A 13,989-nucleotide genomic window follows, 5' to 3' on the forward strand; every position below is an offset into this window, starting at 1 on the left:
GGCGGGCGATGATAAGTCCCACGGCCATTTTAGGCCGCGCGGACGATGTACGGCCCCGCTCTCGGTCTAAGTGTTACGAAGTTGGAGCCCCCGGCGGGCGCTGGAATGTCCCACGGCCATGAAGCCGTGCCGGGCGATGTACGGCCCCGCTCCGGGTCGTTCCAACCCCGCGACACGGGCTGGAGAAGTCGCGGGGTTGGAATCCATTGCCAGAGTGAGGCCACACACAACTGGAGGGACAACACCTCATTCCGCTTACAACCGAACGGTATAAACATTGAATTCTCCAATTTTTGGTAACCACAGAACTCTGCCCCTACTTCCCCCACACCTTGACTTGCACCTATACCCCTTTTCCTCTCCTTCCACCTACGTTCCTTCCTCTAGCTTCACAATTTGTAACTCTTCCATCCTTTATTTCTCACACCAATCTGCATTTTTATATCTGGCCTTTGTCCAACTATATGCCTATCAACAATCCCCCCTCGCCTGCATAGACATCTGACCTGCCAGGCTTTTCCTGTTTATCCTCTCTTCCAGTGTTCTTTACCCCTCAATCAGTCTGAAGACTGCCTGGGTCCAGAAGATTTCGGCCTTAAAAACACTTGCTGGCTATGTGTATTGGTTTCATGACACCGTGAATGTAAAGAAAGTCGTGCACTTATTAATTAAGTCAAATCGAGTTTATTATCATAAGCACAAGTACAATGAGATACAGGTACAATAACAACCTTACAGCAGCGTCACGGGCACATGGACAGACAACACAAAAACAAATTATTTCCTGTATCTATTTTTGTGAATAAAGTATGTGTGACCTTCCCTAAGCTTTCAATCGACATCACATTCAAAACAAATCAAAAATAATTGAAATGTGGTCGTCCTTCTCTGAGCTGTTAATAAATGAATGGAACCGCAGGGATATGTTTGCATCTCCGGAGCCGACACTATCATAGAAACATGGAGTGATAGTGTGGAACCAGGCCCTTCGGCCCAACTTGCCCACACCGGCCAACATGTCCCAGCTCCACTCATCCCACCATATCGATTGACCATATCCCTGCAAACCTGTCTTATCCATGTATCTGTCTTGTGTCTTAAGCGTTGGGGTAGTCCCTGCCTCAACTACCTCTTCTCTTCCATACATCCACCACCCTTTGTGTGAAAAATTTACCCCTCACATTACCCCTTCACCTTAAACTTGCGCCTCGATCCCCCAATTAAAAACTCTAACCTTGAAACCAAGCTTTTGCTTCAACTTTCCCCAGTCTCACGGATGATGATTTAGTTTATCCTTGACTGGGTGCTGTTCAACCTGCTAATTCTATTTGTCGCAGTCCCTGTTTCTGTTATGTTAAATAGTCTTGATCTGTGGGGCGGGGCTGAGTTGCTCTGCAGCCAAAGATCCAGCAAAAATGCTGGAGAAACTCAGCGGGTGCAGCAGCATCTATGGAGCGAAGGAAATAGGCAACGTTTCGGGCCGAAACGTTGCCTATCTCCTTCGCTCCATAGATGCTGCTGCACCCGCTGAGTTTCTCCAGCATTTGTGTGTACCTTCGATTTTCCAGCATCTGCAGTTCCTTCTTAAACTCCTATAGGATCTTTGCCGGTCCCTGTCCGTCCCTTTAATCAAAGATCCTATGCTCTGCTATAGGATCTTTGCCTTTAATGAAGGCGCGCAGGGTGGGGGCGGGTTAGGCGCGTTAGTTCCTATGGGCGGGATCAGTGGCAACAGCGGGGCCTGGTTGGCCCGATCGGCAACCAATGCCAAGTTTGGTGACCAAATTCAAACAGGAGTGGAAGGCGCCGAGAAGTTTAAGCGCCTTTCACAGCTGGGCGGGAGGAGGGTATCGAGACATCCTCGGGCGGGAGATTCAAGGGCAAAGCAGCGAACTGAGACATCCCGGGCACGGAGATATCGGCCTGATGTGAGAGATCCTGGGTAAAAGGAGACATCCCGGAGAGAGGGGCCAGAAGTGGACCGAGAGAGAGAGAGAGAGAGATCCCGGGGGACGAAACCCACAACCGGAGAGTCCGGCCACAGAGAGATCCCGGGACCCAGACTCCCGGAGAAGAGGACAAGAACCGAGAGCCCAGCGAGTGAGTGCGGTCCTTCCCGCCGAAGTTATTTGGGGGCTCGGCTCGATCCTGGGCCGTGTCCGAGCGCTGGAGAGGAGGCCCTGTTCCTGTGCCCGGGGGAAGGGGTGGCTGTGCCCGGGGAAGGGGGGGCCTGTGCCCGGGGAATGGGGGCCCTGTGCCCGGGGAAGTTGTGGGGGCCTGTGCCCGGGGGAAGGGGGGCCCTGTGCCCGGGGAAGGGGGGCCTGTGCCCGGGGGAGGGGGGAGGCCTGTGCCCGGGGAAGTTGTGGGCTGGGGCTGTGCCGGGGAGGGGTGCCCGGGGGAGGGGGGGGCCTGTGCCCGGGGAAGGGGGCCTGTGCCGGGGGGAATGGGGGTCTGTGCCCGGGGAAGGGGGGCCTGTGCCCGGGGAGGGAGGCGGCGAGAGTCGGATCAGAGCGGTGGCAGAAAGCGCGGAATCTTTGGCGCTCTTACGACTCGGGTCCCGACACCAGCTCGGGTCGGAGCTCTTCCCGTGTAATACCCCTTTGGCTGCCCCTGCGACCCCTGTCTGCCAAATCCCACCCCACCTCGGCGTGGTGGTTTGGGAGTAACGACCTCGGTGACAGTGACTAGGAAACCCTTTAATGCGAGGGTCTGCCCCCGGTGGGACTGCAGTAAAAGGCGGGAGCTGAGTCGAAAGCTGCCGTTTGTTTTCTCTCTCTTTCTTTCTTTCTTTCTTACACCCCACCCACCCAAAGTTACGGGTCACAGAGACGTTCTTGTCCACATTCCCCCATCTCCGTGCTCAGTAACCTTGCGATCTGCCAGTGGCCACAGGGCTCCTTAACATTTCGCTTCCCCCTCCATGTGCTCGGTGCTCCACCTCGCTTGATGCTTCTGAAAAACACAAAGTTAAAAGTTAGAACACACCAAAATTCAGTGTCAGGCGATGAACTCGATGATCAACAACTAAGGGCATATAAGACAGTGGTTCTCCACCAGGCCCACAAGCCTGCTTTGGCGAGCAATTAACTTCATTATCTAGACTTTTGCAAAGACCTGCAGCCTGCATTTCTTAGCCTACAATTTTTCTGATTTGAAATTTAAAATTCTAAAGTTTTGTGAGCCTTGGAGGGATAAAATACATGGTCATTGGCAACTTATGGTGAAAGGAAGCACTATGTGTGTGTGCTGGTCAAAAGAAAAACACCGGGCCTAATCCAGCATTGCTCTATACCCTGCAGATGTTGGCTTTTCAACTATATACCCACTTACTGTGAGGGTTTTTGCCTCCACCTCTTTCTGCTGTGGAATCTCTGCCCATTTCCATCTGAAATGGAGACCCTTATTTTGCAATGATGCTCCATCATCTAATTATTCTGAGGTCCAGGGAGTTTAGGCCACCATTTAGGGTAAAAGAGCAATACAGCACGAAAACACCTTGTTAATTGAAAAAGTGAGCGTTTACTTCATGCACCTTGTACACCCCAATAAGGTTTACCTGTCAGCCTCAGTCCATCCAACCTCTCCCCATTACACAATTCCCAGTAACATCCTGATGAATCTCTTCTGCACCTATTCCACCAATGTAGCAGACGACTAGAACTGCACACGGGTCTCCCAAGTCTGGTTCCACCACCAAATTAATTAGATAGCTCCGTCTCCTTGGCATCTCCACTTTAAATAAGGAAATGAAAACTAGTTGGCCTGTTTGGGCAGTTCTGCAGGAGGTCTGCGCTGATTGATGAAGCCGCCGTGGGATCAGCAATCTGCAGCACGTGTGTGGCGGGACGGGTGGCAGTGTGGTGTTATGGAACAGCCTCCCGCCATGTGGTCTTCTCGCCACTTTTGCTGGACTTATGCTCCCAAAGGATTGGCCTGAGGTTTTCTTGAAGGGAGAATCCTGAAACGTTTCTCACAGGAACTGCAAATTGTCGGGGTGCTACATTTTTACAAGGAGACTTTGAGAACTTCCTTGAATGGTTTGGCGTTGGTCTGTGATCATCACGAGTACTGAAATACAATGGAAAAACATTGCATGCTATCCAATCACCATATTACACAGTGACCTCCATAATGTTTGGGACAGGGACCCATCATAACTCATTTAGTTATTTGCCTCCACAATTTGAGACATGTAAAAAAAAAAAATCACATGTGGTTAAAGTGCACATTGTCAAATTTTATTAAAGACCATTTTTATACATTTTGGTTTTACCATGTAGAAATTACAGCTGTGTTTATACGAAGTGGTGAAACCAAAATGGATAAAGATACCCTTTAATAAAATCTGACCATGTGCACTTTAACCATTTTGGTTTCACCATGTAGAAATTACAGCTGTGTTTATACACCAGTCCCCACCCTCATTTCAGGGCACCATAATGTTTGGGACACATGGCTTCCCGAATGTTTGTAATTGCTCAGGTGTGCTTAATTGCCTCCTTAATGCAGGTATAAGAGAGCTCTCAGCACCTAGACTTTCCTCCAGTCTTTCCATCGCCTTTGGAAACTTTTATTGCTGTTTATCAACATGAGGAGCAAAGTTGTGCCAATGAAAGTCAAAGAAGCCATTATGAGACTGAGAAACAAGAATAACACTTGTAGACATCAACCAACCCTTAGGCTTACCAAAATCAACTGCTTGGAACATCATTAAGAAGAAAGAGCATTGGTGAGCTGACTAATCACAAAGAGACTGGCAGGCCAAGGAAGACCTCCACAGCTGATGATAGAATAATTCTCTATAATAAAGAAAAATCCCCAAACTCCTGTCTGACAGACTCCAGTTTGCCAAGAACTACTTAAAAGAACAACCATAGTTCTGGAAAAAAGTCTTGTGGATAGATGAAACTAAGATTAACTTATATCAGAGTGATGACAAGAGCAAAGTATGGAGGAGAGAGGGAACTGCCTATGATCTAAAGCATACCACCTCATGGTGGTGGGGGTGTTATGGCCTGGGCCTGTATGGCTGCTGAAGGTACTGGCTCACTTATCTTCCTTGGTGATAGAACTGATGGTAGTAGCATAATGAATTCTGAGGTGCATAGTCACATCTTATCTGTTCAAGTTCAAACAAATGCCTCAAAACTCATTGGCCGGCAGTTCATTCTACAGCAAGACAATGATCCCAAACATACTGTTAAAGCAACAAAGGAGTTTTTCAAAGCTAAACAATGGTCAATTCTTGAGTGGCCAAGTCAATCACGCGATCTGAACCCAATTGAGCATGCCTTTATATGCTGAAGAGAAAACGGAAGGGGACTAGCCCCCAAAAGAAGCAAAGGCCTGGCAAAGCATCACCAGAGAAGACACCCAGCAACTGATGATGTCCATGAATCGCAGACTTCAAGCAGTCATTGCATGCAAAGGATATGCAACAAAATACTAAACATGACTACTTTCATTTACGTGATATTGCTGTGTCCCAAACATTGTGGTGCCCCGAAATGGGGAGGTCTATGTTTAAACTGCTGTAATTTCTACATGGTGAAACCAAAATGGCCTTTATTAAAATCTGACAATGTGCACTTTAACTACGTGTTTTTTTTTTCTATTACAAATCTTAAATTGTGCAGTACAGAAGCAAATAAATAAATGATGGGTCTGTCCCAAATATTATAGAGGGCACTGTACATGAGTGCAGTCAAACCATACACAAGTTCTGTAAGAAGTACAAAGAGAAAAATACCAGAGTGCAGAATATAGTGTTACAGCATTATAGTGTTACTGTTACAGAGAGTGTGCAAATGGAAAAAAATGTGCGATGAGGTGTGCCTTTAATGACCTATAAAGCTAATCTCTCAGCCGGTGCTCTGTCGGATGAAGTTTGGACCCCATTTCATCCAGATGTATCAATTGAGTCTGCAGCACTAATCAAGGGAGAGGAGTGTCATAACATCAGAGGAATATTTGGCCATGATTTTATTGTTTCTGATCTCGCCAACATTTGTAGCAAGATTTTCCTACATTGATCATTCCCTTTGCAAATAAGGCTGGCATTCCATTTGTCTTCTCATTACGTGCAGCACTTCATTTTAACTGCTTTTTGTACTTTGGCTCCCACATTCCCCTGTATAACAGCAACATGCAGTTTCCCTAAAATAACACTGGCTTAGAGATCCACCTGTAACTCTTTTCATAGTCAATGTGGCCAAAACATGTTACAGCCCAAGAACCTGGCCTGTCATTTGTTACTCGTGCATAAACAATGCGGGAATGATAGTCTCACAATGCCGCGCAAAGGCGATAAATATTGGCCTAGGACGCTTGAGATTTTGCTTTATATAACCAGAGTAGTGAATTACAATCGTGAACGAGCAGGGTTTAAGTTAGACCGCACTCTGAACGCCAATTAGTTTAGAGATAACGCATGGAAATAGCCCCTTCAGCACCTGAGGTCAGGATTGAACCTGGGTCTCCGGCACCGTGAAGCAGCAGCTCTGCCAGCTGCATCAATGTGCCACCCCTAACTTGGTTTAGGTTCTGTCCTGAGTCTACAACCGCCTGATGTGAGGGAGACTGATCTCTGACCCAGAGCTTGCAACATCTGTGCTGTGTCTATCCCAACCTCTGTATGTTTCATTCTCTGTGCCCCACCTCCCTGTCTTTCCATTGTCTAAATCTAAACTATGTTTCCTTTTTGCTTCAGGGCTGGAAGAGCAGGTGCCTTCTCTGGTATTCGATCACTTGGACATGAGGTGCAAGCGGAACGTTCCTCGCCTGCCCTGCCTCAACAGCAGAGGAGATGGTGGGCGCCTGGATGGGAGTGATAATTCGGAGGCAGAGTGTCGGAAGGAGGCCGGCCTGCTGTGCTACCCCGTCTGTCAAACACCAGAGTGTTACTCTGGTGTGCAGTCTCCACCGCCAGACCCTACGGGGACAGTCCACACCCGTTCTGTCCGGAAAACACGGAGCTTCTCTGGCGACTCTTCTGGCTACAAGCATTCCCCATCCGGGGACAGCGGGTACACATCCCTGCTGAACATCTCCTCCCTGTCCGCTGAGGGAGAGAGGAGCCTTGGTGATCACGAAGCTGCGAGCTCTCCGGAGGGTCCATCGGACAGAGCGGAGCGACACCAGAAATGGACGTCTGGGAACGACAGAGAGGAGGAGAAGGAGGTGGCTACGGCTCAGCAAGTAGCCCCAGAAACACCGGAGCCCGACGGGAATCTGACACTTCCGTCTCTCAGCAGTCAGAGGCCTTGCAAGTGGCACATGTTGCCGGCCCTGCAGGTGGGGAGGGCAGTGTGCGAGAGTGTGGGCCTGGCCAAGGTGCTTCACTGCCCCGACCAGTCCCCCCTCCGAAAGGTACTCCAGAGCCAAACGTTCCCCATCGATCGTCTCATTGGCAGGAAGATGGGGCTGGAGCACGTGGACATTTTAAAGGAGCTATCAGAAAGGGGCTTCCCGTGTATTCTGCGGAAGATTCTGAGATACCTGTGTGGTGCTGATCTCCTCTGGTGAGTTCCTGATCTGACCCAACCGACACCACTTAATCTCCTTCTATCACTGATCCTTGGGCCTTGAGGAGCACCATCACACCTCTGTTAAATAAATGTGTATAACGATATCAATGTTTCTACTATGGACGCAAGAATAGCCGCGACCAAATAATTTTGCACTCAAAACTCTGGTATTTCATATGTTATTTTTTTTAACATCTTGCATTGCTTTGTATAAGGAGAGGGGAAAAAAAGATGCCAAGTGCTGGAATAACTCGATGCATCGGTGAACTAGATGGGTTACATAGATCATTACAGTACAGGAATAGATTCTTCCATCCCTGCGGTTTGTGCTACCCATGATGTTAAACTAATCCTAAATGTCTACAGATCTACATCGTTCAATTCCCTGCCTATTCATGTACCTAACTAAATTTAATATTTTGAGTGTTTCTGCTTCCACGACCACCCCTGGCAGCACATCCCAGGCACCTACCATTCTGTTATATAAATAAACTTGCCTCACAAATCTTTAAACTTTCCTCCTCTTACCTTAAATATATGCCTTCTAGTATTTGACATTTCAAGCGTAGGGAAAAAACTTGCACCCCAGCCTCCAGAGAAAATAATCTGGGCTTGTATAGCAATCCTGTAAAGCCTTGACCACTGTCACAAAGCTTGCATTTTCTTTTCATGTTGTGAATTAAATTAATTAATTGACCTAACATCCACAGCTGTTCTGGATAGATACAAATTTGTGTATTCCTTAATGGGCCTAAGTGAGTTAGAAGAATTTTTACAACAGCTCCCTGGGTTTGCGGTCACAGTGGCTGCTGTTGACGTTTGTAAAAGCTTTATTGAATGACATAAATTGAATTCCCTTGTTGCTGTGGTGGCATTTGATCCCATTGACTCCAGGTCAATATCCAAGCATCTGGATGCTAGTGACACAACCTTTTGGGCCCCAGTGACCAAAACTGTTTGTTGTTCTCAACAGCTGTGCCAAGGTGTGCAAGATATGGAAGAAGATTATCTGCAGTGACAGAAGGGCCAACCAAGCCCTGAAGAAGGCCTCTCGTACACAATGGGTACGTCACTGCCCTGTAGGAGACACTGCTTGCCTCTCCTGTCAGTCCCTCTCAGAACTTGTACTGCGGTGTGAGCCAGAATACCGAGTTAAGCAGGTTGGGTCAATGGAGTCTTGAAGATGGAGAGGTAAAACGGGAATTTGAGGTACCTTGATGGCTGGATGATAAATGTACAAGATAATAGGAACAGTCCAGTCAGTCCCCCAAGCCTGGTCCAGACTTCATGATGAATCTGGCTGATCAGCACTAGGCCTCAGGCCTTTTTGTGCCACTGACTTCCTGTTTTTTCAAAGGTTTATCTGCTTGTAAAGATCTAGGCTGTACAATCCATCAGAGGTTCATCGCCCTCTGCAAGATATTTCTGCTCACCTCAGTTTTAACTAACTTCTCTGGGGTGGAACCCTCTCCAAGACAGACGTGAAGCTCACCGTTTGACATGTTTTTACAAAATGTTAAATGGTCAGCTCGACATAGACTACAAGACCTACACCAAACCCAAACCAATTAGGAGCAGACGAGGGCATTCGATCCAATTTGTGATCCCAGCTTCAAAGACAGATGTATACAGCAATTCGTTCTTCCCCTGTACAATTAAAGCATGGAATAATCTCCACCCAACTATAGTTACCCAACCAGATTCAACTAAATTTAAAGTTGCTCTTTCTACCCAATAACCCTTTCTGGCTTAAGCCTCCCCTTCACCACCTCCAGTTTAAATTCCATTTGGAATATTTTGGAGACCAAGAAACCAAGAACCAAGAATTGCCCATGTTATGTTGTAATTATATCCCCTAGTTTCAAGTATTCTAGTTTATTGTTGTATGCGCAAATGTGGCGAGCTGGCCAATGCAAATCTTGCTTGCAGTAACATAGACTCGGACAACGCACAAAAATGCAACTTACATAAATTGTACCCAAATACACAAATTCTCCAAGAAAGTTTACAGTGTAAAGAAACAGGATTGTGCTAAAAGAAGAATTTAGTGCAAAAATACACAAATCAGAAACCAAGTCCACGGTAGCTCAAAAGGTAGTCCGTAGTTTTCTATTGCTGAAGTAGGATTAAGGCAGGTTGGTTCAAGAGATTGTGGTTGTAGGAAAGCAGCACTCCACTAGTGAAAACATCTCTGCATCTATCCTGTCATGCGATTTACAGACCTATCTGGTAGTTCAGTCACTCCTCATTCTTCTAAACGCTAAAGAAAATGTTTTCCCTGGTGGGTGATCTAGAGCCAAAGAGAGCTATAGAAAAGAGGGATCACTCCTTTCAGATGATGAGTAATTGATGTTCTGAGGGTTGTGACTCCGTCAGTGAGATGATTTAATATAATTCGGGGGGAATTGTTAGACATTGAATCTACAAGGGAGTCGGGGGTTATGGGGTTCCGTGGGTGACGAGCTACTGTGTGGAGGGTTGGATGTTGAGGTGACTCTGGTCTCCATGAGGGACGGCTGAAGGTGTTGGGAGAGATTTCTCAAGGAGGAGACTGGTGGAGGTTTGGAGTTGCCCGGTGGGGGTGGAAGAGGTCAGAGGGGCTAAATGGACTGCAGCTCCAATTGCTTACCCTCTGTTGTTGCTGCCGTCAGGTTGATGCTGCCAAGCGAGAGAATGTGACGTCTCGTGGTGCCCTCACGATCATCCAGCGCCAGTGCCGGGATTCTGCTCAGCCAGCCCTCTCCAAGTTACGGTCTGGAACTGTTTCCCAGAAGAGCATCCGGCACCAACAGGTAATGATTTTCCATGGTGTTCAGTTCCCTGGGAGCTGGGCTATAATTCCCAATTTATCCTTTGTCTCGCTGGAGGGCATGTTCTCGACCTTATGAGCTCCCACCCATGTGTCAAATACCCTGACTGATTCATCCCTTAACTCGAGGTAGCACAGGGGTGCAGCTGATGTGTCTTCTGCCTCACAGCTCCAGTGACCCAGGCTTGATCCTGACCTCCGGTGCAATCTGTATGGAGTTTACATATTCTCCCTGTGACCACGTTCTCCCGGGTTCCCTTTGACTGTTCTAGTTTCCTCCCATCTCTCAAAGATGAGCCTGTTGGTCGATTAATCCCCCTGTAAATTGCCCTGAGTGGTAAAATTGGTGGGGTTGGGGGGGATTGATGGGAATGTATGGAGAATGGGTTACAGGGAGAATTTGTGAGGGAAAAGGGATTGCTCTCTGATCTAGTATTGATTCAATGGGCCAAATGGCAGTGTGGTGTTGTGAGACAATGTAGTCATCCAGCCATTTTTGCTGGACTTCTGCTCCCAACAAATGGCCTTGTGGTTCTCCTGAAAGGAAACTCCTGAATGTTCCTCGCAGGCCAGGCCTGCAAATTGTCGGGATGCTACATTCTTTTAAGGGGACTTTGAAAACCTTGAATCATTTGGTATTAGTTTGGTTTGTGATTGTCATGTGTACTGAAATCACACTTCGTGTGCTATCCAGTCAAATCGTAGTACATATGAGTGCAATCAAACCATACATACACAAGTACTGTAGGTAATGCAAAGAGAAAAATACCAGACTGCAAATGTTAGTGTTGCAGCATCACAGCATTACTGTTACAGAGAGTGTAAATGAGAAGACCCGGGGGTGCAAATCGGGACTCTACCCTTGAGGGGACTGTTCTGATGACAATGGGGAGTCCACACAGACCATTTGCTACCTTCTTCCATGCTGATGCTCGGAATGAAAGGTCTGCATTTGAAGATTGGTGTTGGGTGTGATTGACATGGTCTACCCAATGGAGCTGACAGCGTATAATTAGGGAATGCAATACCTAATAGTTACAGGGAACATTAGTGAGTGAAAAAGATTGCTCTATGAACTAGTTTATATTCAGTGGGCCAAATGGCATGCTATATCATTAGGAAAAATGCATACAATCTTGCATTACACAATCTCTGCTGTGAATCAAAAAAAATGTTTGGGTCCTCTCCCATTCTGCCTCACTGCCTTTGCTCCTTTTCAACACCATTCACATGTCCTGAGGTTGTCCATAGTTGGATTTGCAATTTTTTCCAGAGGTTCGGAGAATGAGGAGTGAAGTTATGGAAACACAAGATTCTAAGGCTCATGATAGGATAGTCAGAGTAATACAGTGTGGAAACAGGCCCTTCGGCACAACTTGCCCACACCGGCCAACATGTTCCAGCTACATTAGTCCCACCATATCCATGGACGGATTAGTCCATATCCTTCCAAATCTGTCCTATCCATGTACCTGTCCCAACATTTAAGAACGTTGGGATTGTCCCTGCCTCAAATATCACATTTGGTAGCTTCCATACACCCATCACACTTTCTGCAAAAAAGATTCCTATGAAATCTTTTCCCCTTCCCCTTAAACTTTTGTCCTTTCTTATGTTGCGATTTCTCCCATTGTTGTAAGTTGCAAGGCTGGTCATTTAAAACTGAGTGCAGGTAATTCGATAGACAGCCATAATCGTATTAAATGTTGGGGCAGGCTTGAGAGGCCAAATGGCCTAATCCCCTCTTGCTTTTTTGTATTTTGAGAATAAAGACAGCCTTGACACGTTCAAGCCACCTCTCCAGCTCTGTCTGAGGTCAAACTGTCCTTTCCACAGTTCATTGCTGAGTCATTTTCTCCAGCTCATTACCTCGCGCCGCTAGCGATCCAGGTTCGATCCTCACCCCTGGTGCTTTGTATGGCGCGAAAGCGAAAGTGATAGCATTGAGCTAGTTTAAAAGGTGTGGACTTTCCTGGTTAGAGGTCCTGATTCCATGTTGTATCTTTCAATCAATTAAATCAAGTTCTCCCTAACTTCTTTCAGGTGGTGAAAACACTAAAACAGGACGAGGTGCTAAAGATATGCCCTCTATGTGCGTCTCCGTCCAAGTTTCTGCCGTACCAGGAGCGGGCGGTCTGTACCAGCGAGGTCTGTGCCTACGACTACTGCTGCCTGTGCTTGAACTTCTTCCATGGCTCCAAATCCTGTGCTCGGCACCGTCTCCACAGGGCACAGCCACTGGTCGGAAGCAAAAAAAGCAAGCAGAACCTGCGGAGACTCTGACCACCGCAATGTACGTGATCATGAGTGATATGGTCGCATGTGTGTGCTATGGCAGCGTGCATGTATTTAACATGGTAGAATGTTCCTGTGTGAGTTTCGCGACTGAATATTCAGGAAAATAAATGTATATTTTTGTTATAGATTTGCTCATCAATAACTGTTCTAAAGGGGCATTGCAAAAATATTTTAAAGTAATTTTATGGAAAATGTGAAAATTAAATCTCATAAAGCAATGCAAGATGTTAAAAAAAATAATATATGACATACCAACGAGTTTTGAGTGTAAAATTATTTGGTCGCAGCTATTCTTGTGTCCATAGTAGAAACATTGATATCGTTACACACATTTATTTAAAACTATGCAGCCTCTATTCAGTTATGGTGCATGTATTTATATTTTTTTATATATCTAACGACCTTGTGTATAATTATACAAAAATATTGGTTCATTTTTTACAGCATCAGAACATAGATTTTTAGTGTCCTTTTACTGTCTTTTAAGTGTCTTTGGTGTAAATAATTTCCTTCAGTCTTGGTGTTGTATAGTGTTCAATAAATACGTGAAAATCTTTCTCCAAGTGCCTGATCCCTTATATGACTGAGACATGGATCTGTTTTGCATTGTGATTGAAGTTGGGTGGAGAAGGGGCTTATACTGTGTCTGTCAATTTGCTTCAAATTAGTCTTGTGTTTGGCTTGGATTGCACTTGATGCTTTGAGATTGGTGGGCTGCAGAGAGACCCTTGAAATTTCACCTTCACGATGCTATCGCTGAGGTGACACAGAAGAATCTAAATGTTGGCTTTGTTACAAGCTTTTATTGAAATCAGTTTGAGGTGCAGGTCTAAGATATTCGGACTGCTACCTCCATCCTGTTCCAAGCCTAGGACCTTGCAATTGACCACCACCTTCTTGGGAGGGCTACATTTTGAGCACTTCCCTCTCTGCATCCCTCACCACTTAATTTTCACCAACATTTGATGAACGGAGTAAACTCTGCAACGATCAGTGTGTAATGAAAAAGGAACTGCAGACGTTGGTTTACACCAAAGATAGACGCAATTGCTGGAGTAACATAGAAAATAGGTGCAGGAGTAGGCCATTCGGCCCTTCGAGCCTGCACCGCCATTCAATATGATCATGGCTGATCATCCAACTCGGTATCCTGTACCTGCCTTCTCTCCATACCCCCTGATCCCGTTAGCCACAAGGGCCACATCTAACTCCCTCTTAAATATAGCCAATGAACTGGCCTCAACTACCTTCTGTGGCAGAGAATTCCAGAGATTCACCACTCTGTGAAAAATGTTTTCCTCATCTTGGACCCCCTTATCCTTAAACTGTGACCCCTTGTTCTGGACTTCCCCAACA

At 46.4% G+C, this 13,989-nt stretch overlaps 1 protein-coding gene across 1 annotated transcript; it reads left to right on the forward strand.

The window, feature by feature from the left end:
• The first annotated feature begins 1,787 nt into the window (after positions 1 to 1,787).
• On the forward strand, positions 1,788 to 13,195 carry fbxo5 (F-box protein 5). The gene is made up of 5 exons (XM_055639121.1): positions 1,788 to 2,100; positions 6,710 to 7,520; positions 8,500 to 8,590; positions 10,178 to 10,318; positions 12,379 to 13,195. Exons 2-5 carry the CDS (start codon positions 6,754 to 6,756, stop codon positions 12,616 to 12,618), a joined length of 1,239 nt encoding a protein of 412 aa, XP_055495096.1. The 5' UTR covers positions 1,788 to 2,100; positions 6,710 to 6,753; the 3' UTR covers positions 12,619 to 13,195.
• The last annotated feature ends 794 nt before the right edge of the window (positions 13,196 to 13,989 follow it).

This window comes from Leucoraja erinacea, chromosome 8, assembly GCF_028641065.1.
Source record: "Leucoraja erinacea ecotype New England chromosome 8, Leri_hhj_1, whole genome shotgun sequence".
Taxonomy (NCBI): Eukaryota; Metazoa; Chordata; class Chondrichthyes; order Rajiformes; family Rajidae; genus Leucoraja; species Leucoraja erinaceus.

What these genes read in the sequence shown, in the direction of transcription:
- fbxo5 (XM_055639121.1), top strand. Translation starts at nt 6,754, where the DNA reads ATGAGGTGCAAGCGGAACGTTCCTCGCCTGCCCTGCCTCAACAGCAGA. An exon ending in TGTGGTGCTGATCTCCTCTG is followed by an intron (nt 7,521 to 8,499) that starts GTGAGTTCCTGA and finishes TGTTCTCAACAG; the next exon opens with CTGTGCCAAGGTGTGCAAGA. An exon ending in AGAGCATCCGGCACCAACAG is followed by an intron (nt 10,319 to 12,378) that starts GTAATGATTTTC and finishes AACTTCTTTCAG; the next exon opens with GTGGTGAAAACACTAAAACA.